A 17,407-nucleotide genomic window follows, 5' to 3' on the forward strand; every position below is an offset into this window, starting at 1 on the left:
TTGGCAAATAGACCCAGCATCATTGGGGGTACCGTCGACATTGTAGACCGGTATGGGTACTGAGAGATTTCGGACTGGCACGTTGTTTCGGTTGACGTATTCTGTGTCGATAAAGTCCGAGTGGCTCCGCAGTCGACCAGACCTGAGAGGGAGAGCTTGAGCGCGTTCGCGGTGGACTCAAGTTCGAGGGGAAGGTGGAGCGAGTTAACCCCAGGAGCGGCAGAGATGGTATAGCTGCCAGGTAGCTTTTTCTCCCAGGCAAGTCGGCGAATCCGAACGGGGGCGTCGGAGGGGGCGAGCCGTAGTGGTAAGATATAGCCTAATAAAGGCTAGGAACTGCTTGATAGGCTGTACCCTAAATCCCTAGGAAGCCCTGGCTCCTAGCAGTTGATAGGCAGATTAGGCTACTTGACAGGCTTCTTGCCGCCCGGAAATGGCAGGGGCTAGGTGGGCCCTTTCCTTTTTGGGACCGCATCAATCACATTTGATGGTTCCCATCCGGCTCTCCAATCTGCCATTCGGCCGCTCGGAAAACAATTCTGCATTGATTTTACATCAATATATCACCTCCACCCACCTCCGACAATCTCCGACCACTTCCCGATGTCCCCCGCCTATTCGCAAGTAGGTTCTCAGTGAATGGCCCTCTCTTATGTGTTCAGCTCACTGACCTCTACCTTATTTAGCTTTTATACACCATACAAAGCTGCAAAAACCAACCCCTAGCTTACTGCTGTGAACGCTACCGCGCCAGAAGACAAATTCTAAGTCCTTTGGTCACGTGATTACGCTGGCGACTTTTCTCTCTCTAAGTCATTCTCCTGTCCATCTTGTCAAATCTTCAATCAGCAAGAGACGAATATTTTAATTCATTTCTACAGAGCACTATGACGCCTTTCGCTTCTTCCCTGTCTTCCTTTTCTCTTCAATTTCCTCCTCGATTGCCCGACTAACTTCACCCACATCTTTCACCGCTTCAATCCACCCTTCGTTCGGCCAAGTCTCCCGCTGCTTCTCCTCGCAGCCCTACCAGTACAGCATGACCACGGCGGTCAGCATACCATTAATGCCTGGTGCCATCATTTTCGACCACGATTCCGTCTCACGATCCCGCTCCACTGCCCCCGGTCGGCCCTCGGCAGAGATTGATCTCCATGAGGGTTGGTTCCCGCTCCACCATCTCCAGAACTGCAGCCCAAATGCCCGGGGTCGCTGATTCCACAATAAGCAGGTTTCGCAATCCGTTTGTAGCGGATCCAATTGGCAACTTGGGATGCGCGATCGCTTGCAGACAGCCTAGCTGCGCCATTCTCATATCCGTATGCCGCTTGAGCGAGAGGAAGCCAGCCAGCATCCAGTTATATGTCGCACCCAGCTTCTCCCCTGTGATTTCTGTGTAGACGCGGCAAAGCCAGCGTGATTGCGTTGTTTCCTCTGGGCAAGGCGGGGTCGGTGAGTCGGCTTTTGCAGCCTCGACTGCTAGCTTGCGCCGTAAATACCCAGGTTTGTCGAAGGGAATGGGATCCTTGGCAATATGCAACGGTGTTGCTGATTGAGACTGCTGCTGAATTCGACCTGGCGACGTTCCAATTCCGGGTATTTCGGGCGGAGGAGCTGGTGCTAAAGCAGTGTCGTCGATGGCTGTGACAGACGAAGGGTTGTGCGTTTCGACTTGAGCGGCCTCGTTGTTAAGGGGTGGGGTAACCGGGGGTGTAACTTGGCGCGCGTTGTTATTAACGGGTGGGGTAACTGGGGATGTGTCGGGCTGGTCGACCAGCATTTCGGCGGGAGGCGCTTTTGCAGCCACGGCCCCAGATACAGGTGGAACTTCTGTGCCTCGGCCATGCTCTTCATCCACCACCATATTTTCCTCGTTATTTCCAGCCTGCCCTTCCGAGGCCCCTTCAGAATCTATGTCCATAGCGTCGTCACCATCTCGAGACATATTGCGCTGCGAACGTCGAGGAGGAGCTGTCGGCTTCAGAATGGGCTTGGGCTTGGGCCTAGGCTTTGGCGTTTTGGCTTGGGAGAACAAATCCTCCGTCGCACCAAAAAGACCAAGCACTTTCATCGCTTCACGGGTTTTTGAATGCTCTCTTCCCGAATCCTCTCTTGCCTCTTGATTTGCTCATACTTCAGCCTCTCCCGCTCCTTCTCGTCGATTTCATCGTCTTCTTCATCCCCCCCCCTCTGATTCTTCGTCGTCGGTTGCGTCATTTGCGGAGGTCGGTTCCTCCACCGGCTCTTCAACTGCCTTGCCCTTCCCCTTCGAACTCGAGGACGAGCCTGTTGGCTGGGCCTCGGGCGTTGCGGGCGTTGCGGGCGTTAGGCGTTGCGGGCGTTACAGGCGTTGCGGGGGCAGGGTCTGTGGAACTCGGAGTCGGAGTTTTGTCGTCCAAACTCAGAAGAGACTCGTCCTGGGTAATGTCCGAGTTCGTTGTGCGAAGGGCAGCCGCCTGGCGTTCATTTTGGGCTAGTAAAGGCTCAGACATGAAACTAAATCAAGTGAATTACTTACTGAAAGCCGTCTCCAAGAATGCTTTGAATTTTTGAATGACGTTCTGTTCCCAATGCTTGCTGTCCCATTCCGGAAATGGTACTGGAACTGTTGCATGGTTGACGCCAACGGAAAATCTGAGGAGATAGCGCCATTAGACATCGAACTGGAGATATGGAAGAAACCCACTGCATTGTTCTTAGTTCGCCTCCCCACTTCGGCACCGGCCCACCCATCACCATGAAGATTTGCATTTTTGAGGCGTCGGCCAGAGATTGCAACAGGTCGCTCAGCAGCGACGGGATTAAGTCTTGGGCTCTGACGCGCGGGTTAGTTGGGAGAATGTCAGACAGGAGATGGGCACGCACAACTGCCGATATTCGGGCGTGTTTGGAGGCCATGCCATAAGTTGCTCTTCGTAGATTTTCCTGTCCCGCGCTCCAATCTCCGCTGCCCGGTGTTTCAGCTCCGCCTGTCTCGAAGGCTCCATCTCATTGAACAGCTGCAACGCGACCTTGTTGTTCCAGTCAGGAGGCGCTGCCTGGCCAGCGTTGGGGTGATTTTTTCGATACTCCTGCCATCTCTCTTCTACCGCCGGCCCTATCTCATCGAAAGACTCCAACATATAAAGCTGATGCGCCGCCGGGGCACGTTTGGGTGGCGGAAGACCAAGGTGGTTGGCAACGTAAACGACCGCGTCGTTGATGTCGGCGAGTTTGGGAAGCTGGCTTGTCTTGACCACGGTGGATCGACGTCCGGAGCCCACGGTTTTCGCTGTCTGACCCGCAATCTTTTGCTGAGACTTGCGGTAGGTCTCATAGCGGTTCGTGTAGTAGCGCTTGACTTTCTGGTAAAGGACAGAAGACGTCAGCGTGACATTCATTCTGATTCAGAGTAAGACTCACGATGCAAAGCTGTTTCTCCCTTTTTGCCCTTTGCTCGTCCTTGGGAACAGGGACTGCAGCCAAGGGGTCGTATTCGGGCAAGGGTAGGGCAGGCTCGACAGTATCGGGAAGGTCGGGATCGATTCTTGCCAGGAATTCATTCTGGATTGATGCCCAAAAGGCCTCCAGAGCAGCACCGCCAGCCAATCTTGCCGCCAAAAAACGTTCCCAGTTAGGCGCCAGAACGAGGTCTTCACGTAAACCCTCCGCCCAATTCTTGCCATTCCTTTCGAGACGCTCTGCCTTGGTCATCGTGGACTTGCTTTTTTTCTGCTTTTTGCCTTTGGTTGCGGTGAGTCCCGCGCTGGGAGTCGTGCTCGAAGTCGACTCTTGTGCCCTGTGGAGTCTCAGAGTCCTGTAAGTGAAAGTAATAAACCCGTTACACGTCTGCATTCGCGTCAGTGACCACGTTTCCAGGTTTTGAGGGGGGTTTGTTCCCACTTGAACAAGTCAGTAAGTATAATGCTCACACGTATGCGTGCAAGTGGCTCACAGTAAGATATCTCTGGGACTCGAGTCGACAGTGTCGAGTGGTGGGCTGGGATCTGACATTTCCACACTGCAGAACTTGGTTGACGAAAGAGTTGTCAAGTCGGAAAACGGACGAACGGAACGAAAACGGACGAACGTGATCCACCTCTGCTGTTTCGCCGTGGCATTTCTCGACACACAGACCGCCAAGACTTTCGAACCCTTTTCATTGGGGGGGAAACCGGGAAGGTACATGATCAGATAAGTCTGCCCTTTTCCTCGACTCTCATGTCCCGCACCAGCAGTACTCCTCCCTCGCATGCATGGGGCTTTCTCCCCCTCCAGCATACTCTGCTTCCTCCGCATCCAACTGCAAGCCAGGTGAGATGATTCATCTCGTTGTATCACCGATTGAGCAGATCCAGCCGGGACACCCTCATTGCCGTGCCGTTGCTAGTTACGATATCACTGGCGCCGTCCAACACTTCATCTTAGCAGTCGATCCCCGAAACCCTTCACCATTGCAGAGGGAGTACATGACCCGACCGGCAAAAAGAGAGCAAACGGAGCGATGGTTCGCTACCGCCATCGCTGCCGCTGCTGCACAAAACTTGACAAGGCTTTGTACGGTACTTAGTGGACAATCAAAATGATTTATTATCGCCTAGTATTCAGTTTCTACAAGTGTAATGGGCAACTCGTCACAGGAGGGCACTGGCAGCATGTGGAACTGTCCGCTCAGAATACTCGACATGGCGGCGTCAGTCGTTCGGCCTTCTGGGCCCTTGGGGAAGTGAATACGACAAAGGAAACGGCACTTCAGTACCCATTGCTGCAAACCTCAGCTCAGGTAGGCACATAGAGGACAAACATAGCATACCTTGTGGACGAGGGAAGAATCGTCATACGACTCGTTGTTAATTTGAAGCATGTTGGCGACACAATAGATAGTAGCGCCGATTGCAAGCGGGTCGACTGGAAGCTTGCTAGGCACCTGAATCCATTCTTCATCGTGTTCCCAAGCATGAGTTGTCTGGTCCACGCGCTGTCAGTGTAGAGCAACCACTAAATATACAAACTCACCAGACAAGTTCGGCCTGTGAGATGGACATAAATACAACCGCTGTCCAAGCTGTTGTCCGAGTCGCTATTGGTCCAGCTCTTGCCAACGCTCGTTTTCGTCCTCCGTCGTCGGTCTGCACGCAGCGCCCGCCGTTGCACATAATCGAGCGCGACTATCATCTCTTGGAAGTCCTCGATTAGGTGTTGTCCCGGCAGTGCCTCCAAAACCAGGAACTAAACGCGAGTTTCACTCAGCCACATAGCTAGGACGGCATAGCATATAGCATACCTTTTCTTGGCGCTCCTGCACCATGCCAGTGATTCTTCCCGCAAGAGCAATCTGGTAATGGTTGCCAGCTACTGGGTCGATGAACGAGTGGACCGCGCCGGGCGGTAGTTCTGGGTCATCCCGTAGTCGTCGTAGACGTAGCGAGTCGTCGCAGGTCGGAGGAGTGGAGAAGAAATGGGTGATAAACGCTGGGTAACGCTGGACCGGCATGTCCTGATGAGTGTTAAGAGGAAGAGTGACCGCTGATCACGATGATTCCCCCCAACTTCGCTGGGCCAAGCCAGACCATCACAGATAGAGGAATGAAACGCCGTCATGTAAAACGTAGATAGTACATACGGTATATTTGGGCGCCAAAAAGATCATATGGCGTTGGTATATCTTGTGTTCTCGACTCCCCGTCTCGTATATCAACTCCATCGCGCGTAGTCGAGGCCAATCGTGCTCGAGTAGACCTCGAATAGTGGATCTGAGCTTGTCCTTTTTTGCCCAAGGTGCTACGCTCGGTCCTGAGGGCAGCTTCCCGCTCTTGTTCTCGTCGTAGAAGGCAACCGTCTACCAGACAAATAAGCCATTCCTCATAGTCGGTGTCGTCCGGTCCGTCAGCGCTTGCTATGGCGGGAGCATTGAAAGGGGGGGTGGCAATCCAGTGAGCATAATCACCCTCGTTGAAGTCAGGGTCATTGTCCAGTGCGCTTTTGAAGATATTGTATGTGCTATCGTCTCGCAGAGGGATGGAGCACCACAGTTCAATTATATTCGGCAGAGAGACTCGCGAGATGTGGTGCTTGGCCACCCGGCATCTAGGGCAGATGCGTTCGCGTCTGACTTGTCGACCGCTGTTAGAGTTGCAAGTTAGCACAAGTTGGCGATGCAGGTGTGGCCTACTGGTCACTATGGTCGTATTTGTGATTTTTGAGGAGAATCCTTTCATGTTTGGCTGACGCAAGGGAGGGCGGCGACATTGAGCATGAAATGTCTGGTCAAGTTGGTAACAAATCATAACCCAACATCACACTCAAATTCTCGAGTCTTATTTTGTCTCCCGTCTTGGATTTTAGCATGGTCATTTTTACGGGGGCACCCGAGGCGAGCCTCGCTCTCACTTTATTTGGCTTTTAAGCATGCTCGATACCAATAAGGAGCCGAATTTCGATGACCCGACTGGACGCAGTAGTTTCATCTCAGATGAGCTTTGGATTATCCTTTTCGGGCGCGTAATCGAGAGCCAGAGTTGCGCTTAGAAGGGATTTTTGTCCAGATCTTGGTCGACAGCAGACGAATCTGAATGACCCGACCCTCCGGGCGTCAAGGCCCGAGAGACGGTCCGAACCTCCCGGCCGCATCGCCACAGAATTCGCTGACAGCTAATTGTCATTATCACGCTTGACTCCTTCCACTTTGCCGACTAAGCCAGCACACAGACGATACTGCAAGCCACACTCAAAGTCTCTAGGCCGCGGACTGCTTCAAAGCGAGATCGCGGACTGCTTCAAAGCCAGATCGAGGTGAGTTTGCCAATTCCACACAATACTCGAAAACTCGTTTTTTGAGTCTATAGACAAGCGACACATGCAACAAGCACCACTATCTACTCGAGCAACACTTTCAGAGACTATTTGGGGGTCATAGGGCGGCGAGGAAAGGTGAACCGGGCGAAGGAGTAAGTGACGCAGCTCAAATCGCGCCGTTTGGGGTATTGCCACTTAACGTCCTCTTCGACTTCGTAGTCCCGCCGGGGGGCGCCGTACATAGGCCGCCCACACTCCGGACAGTCCCAGCGGTCCTTCAGATGCATGAAAATGCACACATAACAGGTGCTGTGCTTGCAATTCGGAAACCTATATCTCATTCAGTTTACAGCCCTGCCTAAGTCGCAAAAAATACAGACGAACCAGACAGGATTCGACTTGACCTTATTACAGAGCACACATTTGTACACTGGGAGCACGTTCAACAGTGCCGGGGGTCGATAAAGGCTCGCGTACAGCTCGTCCAATGTGGGAAATCCTTGGGGGAAGTCTCGTTCGCCAACCAACTCTGAGGCGGTGGGGGGGGGGGGTTAGGCCGACGCTGGTATTTGCGGTCTATCAGGCGCTGCAATCTGTAACTCATGTCGTTCATATCAGCAGCTAGCAACAAAAGACTACTGTCAGCACACTAGCCGTAAACAACGCGGAATTCAAGTTGCTCACCAGTCGGGCGTTTCGCTACCTGCTCTTTTTCTTGGACCGCTGCCTCGGAGGCTCGAGCGCGTTTTATGGTCAATTCGCGCTAGACTACTGCATATTGTCAGAAAAGCACACAGGGCGCAAACGTCAACTCACGTTCTTCTAGTTGTTCCTCGTCAACTGCGTAGGTCGCAGGAGAGTTTTCGGCTCCCTCCTTTTGGTGGACGGCTGCCTCGGACGCTCGAGCGCGTTTTTTGGTCGATTCGCTCTTCTTCTCGCCCACTTCAACTTCATCGTCTCTACGAGAACGCTTGGGCACTACTAACACCGTCAGAGAGCACCCTCCAAAAGTACAAACTGGATCTTACGCCTGGCACAAAGGAGGTCAACGCTCGCATCGTCGAGCGGCTTATCTCGCGCCGTTCCTTTGGTTGGGGACAGGTAGACTGTTGCGGGGGAAAGTGAAGAAGACATGGAGTAAGAGGAACAGATCTTTTTTTTTTTTTTTTTTTTGTTTTCCACGCGCAATCACAAAAGCAGCCTTTCATTTCTACGATCACAAAAGCAGCCTTTCATTTCTACGACCACGACGATATGCAGACATTTACAGAACCTATGCGGTCGACAAACCCTCTCCGACTCCCGTATATAACTCTTCTGGGTAATATTTCAGCTGACCTGCATGTCTTACATGGCTTACTTACGCGTTCAGAATTGAGATGCATCAATGGAGAGGCCATCGAAACCGCTTGGGTCGCGGCTTTGGGCAACCCAGGGCCACAAACTCAAAGTAAGCCAACTCCTGTTTCAATCATCTCATCATCTCAGATTTTGCCCAGATCTTCCGGCGGCCCCAGAACGTGATCGCAATGAACCGAAGGACGGGAGGGCGTTGCGCCCATGCAAGGCTCGCTTGTAATAGGAGAGGATTTGATAAAGTAGGATCCTGAAGTAGCATGCAGCGCAATCCATGATGAATTTGATCCTCAAGGAGTGCAACCGATATAAATTTAAAGACCAACCAGAGTGCCATATAACGAAGTTAGCTTGCTCTCCTCACTATGCCTACAAGTTGAGTGTAATGCACTGGACCATCGTCTCGAGTGTTGGCTCATCTTCTGTAGACCAAGAATTTATGCGTGGAGAGGAATTCACAAATCACGATTACGTCTTCTTAACAACCCTGGACTCCGGGCGCCACCAAGGGCAAAACATCAGTTACGATGTGGCTTGCCAATTTCACGCTAAGTACTACTCTAAGCCATACGAGAGTTGTCAGTTAGTTAACCCGGATTAGACTCAGAGGTTCAGCACACGCCGGAGTGGGTCTCAACCGGTCGAGCTCCAGCGCGGACGGCGCGGTCGTGGTAGAGGTGGGGCGAAATGAAGAACTTCAAGAAGTGGGCGGAACGGGGGCTGATAGGTAGAATTGTCGTGTTGGTCGGACCGAGAAATGAATCAATCACTCGATCATGATACACGTGTATTCGCTTGGCCTGTCTCTGACTGTCGCCATTCGTCATGGCCCCCCTCCCCAGAGTCCCCACTGCTCGCAGCTCTGTCTGCTCCTCTTTCTCCCAATGGGACGCCCGAAAGCGCCTAAGGGAAACGACATCCACCTTCGTTTTCAATAACACGGGGCCCAACCCCTCTGCCGACCTCAGCTTCCATGTTATGGGCCACTCGAATACCATGGCCTCCGTTGCCAACGTCGCTCCTCAAAAACGAGTGCGTCTGGAGGACGACATCTCGACGGAAGATTTGTACTCGGAGTTCGAAGGCACTGCTTCGCTGGAGACAAGCGAATTGGTCGCTATAGCCGATACCCTTAGCACATTGGACTCCGACAATCGACCAGCGGTCTTCCAACACTTCATCGAGGATTACGACGTGCCCACGTCAAGGACAAGATACGAGAGCTCAGTGAGTGACGCTCCAGACAGTGACTCCCGCATGTTAACCAGAATTCTTACCAGGACGACCCCATGGCCATCTGGCGCCGCCGAAAACATATCTTCCTGGATAACCTACTGCGACAAGATGGCCTCGGCGACTATGCTCTCAGTCCATCGTGCTCACTGTGCAATGCCGCCCACGAACCCGACACGATGCGACTCTTCCGCTGCCAGGAATGCGGTGTCCATCTGCTGCAATGTCTGTCTTGTCTCAAAGAGCGCCACGCGGATGCTCCTCTTCACGTTGTGAAGGTAGGGAAACCTTGTAATGTGGGGGAGCGCGAAAACTAATGCTATAACAGGAATGGAATAATAATTTTTGGGAACCTGTCGCGTTACACCGAATCCATCTGAAGGACACCTCGAAACAAAGTCTACGCCTCGAGTACCAACTTGGCCATCACGGAAAGCCCTGTCCCTTGCCCCGTTCATCTCTGCCCCTGGTTGTTATCGACACGAATGGCGTTTTCACGCTCGATGTCCGATTATGCGGCTGTTCGAGGTCGCTCAGTTTTGACCTTGTCGGGCAGCTGATGGGCAATGGCTGGTACCCAGCGACTTCAAGCGAGCTGGGTACTTGTGCTACCTTCCGGGCACTTGACTTATTCCGAATGCTCAACGTTGTCGGCAACGTGAATGCGCATGATTTCGTGGGGTCATTGCAGCGCTTGACTGATCCTACTCTGCTTGGTCAGACACCGGTCAGTCCTCCAATCCTTTTTCGCCTACAACAAAGTCTGACCACAGTACAGGACAGATATCGCGCTTTTAGTAGGATGGCAAGACAATACGCATTCCTGCGGCGAGTCAAACACGCTGGAATTGGCTATGAGAGGGGCTGGAATGCGGAGGCTGAAGCGGCAGATGATGGGACTGTGGAGGTCGCGACGGTGGCGCCAGGCCTGGCTGCTGTCGAGTGCTGGGCATGTCCCCGCCCGGGATTCAATCTGCCTAGTGGTTGGGAGAACTGCAAGCCAGAAGACGAGTAAGTCTGATGGGCCCGGTCCTAAATCTGACTTACCAAGTTTTTACTAGATTTCTTTATGCGCTAATGCTAGCGTTAGACGCCAATTTCCGCCTTAAAAACCGTATTCGAGCGAACGAGCGCCAAGATTGCTCTCTTGGCCCTGGATGGTCCTATTTCGTTGATGAAGGACCATACAAGGAGCATTTGCGCGATTATGTCGCTGAGGAGGATGTAAGTGGCGTATATTATTGCTCGAAGTAATTTGTGTGCTAATATCCAGTGCTAGGTCAGTACCTGCATCGCTTTCGCTGCTTTGATGCAGAAAGAGACACGATTGACTACTGGGCTGAGAGTGTCTGGTGTGGGCGGCTGTGTCTGTGCGAGACATGGGATAGTGCGGGCAGGAGGTTTGGGTGATCTACAGAAGGGAGAGCGGTAAGTTGTTCTGCCTGAATAATGACGTTTGCTCATGGCAAATGGCAGCTACGCAAACATGGATTATATCCTTATGCATGCGCTACGCAACGCAAAAGTGAAGCAACTCGTCCTGTCGTACGATATCGCCTGCCAATGGAAAGTGCGGCTTTGGGAGCGCGTCATCTGCATTGAGTCACACTCAAATATGCCGGCAAATTTGGACGACTTCCGCATCGAGTTCGCATTACCTGTATGGCATGCGGCTGCACATGAAGAGACGTGCCAGGCCACCTACTCCCTCAACTATGCTGTTGGCGTCGGGCGCACGGACGGAGAGGGGATCGAAAGAACATGGGCAGTGCTTAACCCCATCAGCTTTGCGACGAAGGAGATGAGCCAAGGCAACCGACACGACACCATCGATGACAAGGTAGACCATGTCAACTTCGAGAAGAACGTGCAAGAGGGTGAGTAATGTATGTGGTGTGGTTTTCTGTCTAAAATGTCGATCTTCAGGCGTTGTCCTTGCGCGAAAGCTCCTCATTGCAGTCGCGGAAAGGGAGAAGCAAGTGGGAGAATTCCTCGAAGTCGACGATAGCCTAGACCCCGACGTTTGGCGCATATGGATGCAAAAGGTCAAGGACTGGCTCGCAGATAAAACGAAACCCAACCCTTATCTCATGGCGGCCGACAGCGGTAAGCACATGTCAATACGGACTTTTATCTTGCTCTGCTAACAGTATTTGCAGTACGGCCCTCCGAGGCGCAGGTTGCTGCGAAGCTAAAAGAAGCTGAATTGGAAGAGGCAAGGGAAGGTCGAGGGGATTCGGTCGAGGGTCCAGCGACAGCGACTGCCTTCGTCAAAGGCCTTCTCCAATTGGAAAATATGAAGTATGTCCCTCTCTCTCTCTCAGCAAAACTTGAGAACTGATATATTTGCCTTAGAAGACGAATTAAGAACGAGCTGCGAGGAGATCTAACCCTAACCGCCAATCGTACTGGCCAGATCCAAGAGCTACGGGTTTCGTTACTCAAGAAAATCAAGAACATACAAGCGCCAACAAGAATACTTCATGCCGGGGGTGGCTGGATGGCGATGGGAGGAGGAGCAATGCCGTGACAGCGACCGTCCACCTGTACAGCCAGAAGATATCAAGCTGTGGCTTCCTTCTGACCTGTCGGACACTCAACGTGGCAGAGGTTGTCGGCGAGGTCTCATCGAAGTCGAGACACAATTACGTGTGGCGCAATGCGGAGACGCACTCTCACATATCCGCAATCATCTTTACACCAAAACACATCTTATCCACCACCGAAACGCCAACTCTGTTGGGCAGCGCGCGACTACCCGTTCGAGTACCCTCATCTCTCGAGTTGGCGACCAGATAAGTCGGGAAGCCACTAAATACCGGCAAGCACGAGCTGCTTTTGCGACGGTTAATGGGACCGGACTACCATGCCGAATTCCAGGAGCTGAACGATGGAGACTTGAATGTTCATGGAGAGGAGGATAGCGATGCGGGTTCCAGATTGCGGTTGGGTCGAATTGGAGCTGCCGGCCGTGCCAGGAACGAGCCAACGACGGGACAGCGAGGTGGTGCCGTCTCTTGGATCTGGAGCGCCGTGCGAGCGGAAGACCAAGAGCCGGGGCTACATGATGGTAAGTGGAAGCATTCTGGAATTAGAATCTTTTGCTAAGGACGCTACAGCGGTGCGGATTCAATGGGCCAAGGCTTTGGCGCGCAAGGACCGATGGCATGAAGAAGTGAGGCTGTTGCGGGAGGAAATGAAGCGCGTTCTGCGGAGCTTAGTCTCATTACAGCGCGAATGGCAAGAGCGGGTTGACTGCGGAAGGGCGGTGGAAGCAGGACTGGCGAATGGAATGGCTGCGTATGCAAAGCGCCAGGTTGCGCTGCATGCCCATATAGCGAAACACTTTGTGAATCATTGGAGGCAGCCGGGGAAGGCGGTGGTCGAGGCTGTAATGCGGAAAGACCTGGATGTGTATGAACGATTAGCAGCTGGAGAGGAGGAGGTAGTAGGAGGATCTATTGCGGAGCTAGAATAATTGGATTTATTTTGGATCATTTGGTGGTCGGGTTTGTCGGACCTTGATCAAAGTCTTCGGAGAATTTCGGAAAACCCCAGCAAGTGGAAATAGTGGGACGACGATGCCGGGCCTGATGTATCAGTCAAGGGCTGATATTTGATGGGGCATCAAGAAATCACGAGCATCAAGGGTGCCGGGAAGCCGCGTAGCAGTGCTCGGGTGATTTACAGGGACAGGGCAGGCAGGACTTGCTAGGAGCTGCTAGCCCTAGGGCTTCCTGGGGATTTAGGGTAGATCCTATCAAGCAATTGCTAGGGCAGTAGCCTAAATCCTACACCTACGGGTGAGGGGGCAGGGGGTGCGTCTTTCGTTTCAGGCTCGTTGTAGGGCAAGGGAGTTGATTCATCATACAAACAAGTGAAACGATTTATGGACGCCGAACGAGGGCACACCAGTCACTCGTCGCGGGGGGACAAAATCCTCTGCCGGAACCTCCGAATGCGCCTCCGCTAAGGCCGCGGTATCGGACAACCGCACGAGCAGCTCTCCCAGCATCTCGTCGCCGAGTTGCTGGATTACCTCGTCAAGGATGTCCACATGGCGAACATCGGCGGGGAGCGGACAATCCCGAGCCAAGTGGTTGGGGTCGCCACATCTGAAGCAGGCTTGACGAGGGGCGCCCCGAGCCCTAGTACGATCCAACTCCATAGGGACGGGAGCCGGAGGTACCGAGACAGGGGCGCGGGCCACGGGTGGCGCAGGTGCGGCCACCGGGCGGATAGGGAACGGAGTTGCCGAACGGGCGATAGGGAATGCGCCACGCGGAGCCCCCGAAGGCATCCACGGGGTGGTCCCTTTGATGAGCTTCGCCCGCACCAAGGCTTCGTATTGGCGGAAAGCCCGAGTGCGCCAGCCCAGATAGTCACGGAGGTCTGGGGGGTCGTTCGAGGACGTGATGCCATTGTTGATCAGGGGGTCAAGTCCATGGCGGTACTTGGTCACCTTAACCAACGTGTCTTCGAATCCGGCGAGGTCCATTAGGTCCTCGAAGTCGTCGGTGTATCCGTAGACGTCCTGCGTTCCCATATGATAACCCGCACTTTCCAACTTGGCGAGCGCGAGGTCTTGCTCGTTCTCCTCAACAAACCGAAGCCGAAACTCGGAGAGGAATAGGTTCCACCGAGGGAAGGGGAAAGGGGTTTTGCTCCCCTGACGCTCTGCCCACTGCTGAGCAGGTCCCTCCGCCATATAGGACATGGCGTAGCGGACGGCCTTTTCTTCGCTCGGCTCTCCGTTGACCACGAAGGCCTCTGGGGCAAGCCGGGCGTAAGTCTTGACCGCGTATAGGAAGGCGCGGCCACGTTTGCGATCTCCGTTAAACGCAAACGGGGGGTTTGGTCGTAAGACCAGTTTTGAGGCGACAGTAATGTCACCAAATAACGCATCCGCGTCGGGGGCATTCGGAGATGCCGAAGGCGGTTCGGGAGCTGCTGAAGGTGGTGCGGCAGCGGAAGCCTGGGAAGCAAGGTGGGTGAGGATATTGGTGAGGTTATCTAGTTTCGCCTCAAGTGCGTCCATGTGCGTGTCAGCGTCCGGAGCAGCTCCGGTAGACATAGCGGGTGTAAGGACAACAAGAGCAGAGGAGGAGGGGTCAAGTGGCAGGGGCGGTGACGAGGGGGGTACGGACTCGTACTCCGAGCCTGAATCAGCGCCAAACCTGGCAATCTTGACCGGTTAATCCTGTAGAGAGTTTCTTCTGCTGTAAGGGTAACCCTGGAGACTCCGACGAAAGCCTAGCAGGGGAGGATCCAAAGAGAAGAAACTCTAAGGGTTCGCCTGCTAGGGCGCCAACTATATACTGGTCATCCGTAACTGCCGACGTAGAGCGCAGAAGGCCTGAGCAGCGTCGCAAGCTCTGTCCCAAGGTGATAGTTGGGAGGGTCTTGACGGATCGGTGATTGTGCGGGCAAAGGAGGCCATGGACGATGGTCGGGGTGGGTCGGAGCGTCCGAGGGGGCGCCGGTCGGATGCGCCTCGGATGCGTTCGGAGGGTCCGAAGGAGGCCGAAGCGGGGGTTCCCCTGACACAAATCAATAAATAAGTATATAAATTTTACTTACTTGAGTTGCAATCTATGCAGATAGTAGTAGACCAGATATTTAAGAGGGTTATTGTGCACCTATGTGCTATTCTGTAATTAGTGGGATTTTTCTTTAATTCAAAAATTGACTTTATTTAAGTAATATTCAAAGCTGGGGCATAGCCCTAGCCCTGTTTAGTACTGTACGATTGTTAAGTGCCGTGCAAGAACCGAATGTAAGTAACAGAAAGTCCGAAGCAAAACCGAGTAGCTATCACAACACTATATCGGAGTGAGCGACTACACGTCTTGCAGGCCGAAAGCAAGTCTGAACAAATACGTGAACTCCAACGGATACGTTCAGAGAAGCCGAAGGTGATAAAGGCTTAGAACGCGGAGGGAGTCAGATGAGAGCGGGGAGCGAGGCAAGAAACGTTAATAACGAAACTGAAGTACAGGAGTATAGAGTGTGAGTATTTATACTAAGTGGTAGACATAAGGCATATGACCTCGCAGGGAGATCCGATGAGGTCTGCAGGATCTCTCTGCGGGATAAGTACAAAGGCATAGTAAGTAAGGGGAACGAGAAGACATACACGAGGCAAAGGAAACAAGGCGAACACCTAACGGATATAAGTAAACAAATGCAAGTCCAAATGGGTAAAGATCCGAGTTGATGGTTGGAGGGTGGGTACAGGTCCGAGGGAGTCTCCGTGCAGATTAACTGTTTGAAGGGAAACACTCAGATACCTTCATCGTGTAAAAACCCTGTTGCGCTCCAAGGATAACCTCAGAGCGTCCAAAGATGCACGGGATATAACAGTACTCCCCCGTTAAGACTCTCGCCCCGAGAGCCATAGAACCATCTAGAACAAAATGTGTTATGCATCTATGTTACATGTCATACACAGATGTGGCACGGACACCTGCAGTCTTTGTTATGCATTTGGGCCTGGATTTCCATCAATAACTGCATTAAAACGGCATTTTTTTGTTCCGGGAATTGCCTTTTATGGTAGTCTGGACACCTTGCCTGACATACAGTGTGTGTTATATATCATATGCTGTGGATAGTTGATCTAAATAATACAGTATCCTTGATCTGTTAGTTGGTTCCTGCAATTTGAAACTCACAAGCAGAGTATACACACCTACACACAATAATGACTAGATTGGTAGACTGGCCAATAGGGTTGAAATCTTAATTAAACCCCACTGTTAGTTTACTTTTCCAATGCATTTCTGTGATCCAAGTTCTAGACTCCCTAATTTCTGGATTTATTAATATTCAACTTCAGCAGGATTTGTACCAGCATAGTGATGGCCAGGTCCGGTTCGGGATTTCGGTTCGAACCCGAACCGGACCGGACTGAACGCGCGTTCAGCGTTCAGGTTCGGCCAAGGCTGTTTCCGAACCGAACCTGGCTCTCGGTTCGGCCAGGTTCAGCCATTTTCTTTAGCAAAATCCCGTTTTGAACCGAACCGGCGGTCCGGTGTTTGGCCGAAAAGGGCCAAGAACCAGACCGAACTGGACTTGGCCATCACTATACCAGCACTCGCCAATCACTAGCTAATCTACAACTAATAAGATAATATCTCACTGACCAGACAGGCTACAGAGCTGATTAAAGAACTACTAAGGATACCTGAATGATAGAGTCAATACTCTCAACAATACAACATTATTAGTATATCTACACTCTCTAATGATTGTATATAAAACTTGTTAATATAGTCATATCTCCTCAAGTTCTTCATGAATTCAGATGATTGTTTCACCAGAGGGTAGGTATCTATGCAGTCTTGATATCTTTTTATACTCTTATACATTTAAACTATACGATTATATCACTTCTTTGTAGTATTTCTGTTCCAAAGTTGATCAAGCACAATGATGACTTAATATTTCAGTGGGGAATGCATGGATAATCATGGTCTAGGTTGTTGTTATAGACTAAGAAATTTCTATCATGGCTCTGAGAGCTACATCCATTTTTAGACATTCTATATGTCCATATATATGCCATATATTCTATCAAACATAGTATAGGACAACCCTGGATCAAGTATATACTGGCCCAACCGATACTCATGGTAATGCCCCTGATTGTATTTTAAGGATTGTATGGGTTGAATCTCAGCCGCTCTAATCAGGTTTTCCCTGACAATTTCAGCGACTGTTTTAATATCTGGATATATTTTGCTGAATCTGGTGTGATTATACTAAGCCTTACTCATCCAACTCCAACAAGACCACCTTTACCAGGCCCACCTGTCATGGGTAGGACCCAGCCCGTCTGCTCCGGCAATGGTGTCAGGCCCGCAGCATGCAGCACATGACGATGGGGAACAGACGCCCCAGTAGGAGGAATGCACATGTGGCCCATGGGAAGCACATGACCGAGAACAACATGTTGAGCCATCACCAAGCCAACTCGCAACACAAGGGAATTGGGGAGGAGTGCTAGGAGGCTAGGAGTAGTGCCTGGCCCACAAGAGATGTA

At 52.1% G+C, this 17,407-nt stretch overlaps 2 protein-coding genes across 2 annotated transcripts; both read left to right on the top strand.

The window, feature by feature from the left end:
• Positions 1-8,955: 8,955 nt before the first annotated feature.
• On the top strand, positions 8,956-11,893 carry MIND_00917000 (CxC2 domain-containing protein; the record flags this gene model as incomplete). Its single annotated transcript, XM_037365804.1, has 10 exons — positions 8,956-9,357; positions 9,411-9,641; positions 9,692-10,090; positions 10,142-10,374; positions 10,425-10,587; positions 10,643-10,791; positions 10,840-11,240; positions 11,290-11,469; positions 11,523-11,664; positions 11,719-11,893. The coding sequence occupies 10 exons, from the start codon at positions 8,956-8,958 to the stop codon at positions 11,891-11,893; spliced, it is 2,475 nt and encodes an 824-aa protein (XP_037217216.1).
• A 320-nt stretch (positions 11,894-12,213) lies between these two features.
• Positions 12,214-12,841, top strand: MIND_00917100 (uncharacterized protein; the record flags this gene model as incomplete). Its single annotated transcript, XM_037365805.1, has 2 exons — positions 12,214-12,433; positions 12,483-12,841. The coding sequence occupies 2 exons, from the start codon at positions 12,214-12,216 to the stop codon at positions 12,839-12,841; spliced, it is 579 nt and encodes a 192-aa protein (XP_037217217.1).
• Positions 12,842-17,407: the final 4,566 nt, after the last annotated feature.

This window comes from Mycena indigotica (genome assembly GCF_014461135.1).
Source record: "Mycena indigotica strain 171206Taipei chromosome Unknown Mind.scaff0008, whole genome shotgun sequence".
NCBI classification, from domain to species: domain Eukaryota; kingdom Fungi; phylum Basidiomycota; class Agaricomycetes; order Agaricales; family Mycenaceae; genus Mycena; species Mycena indigotica.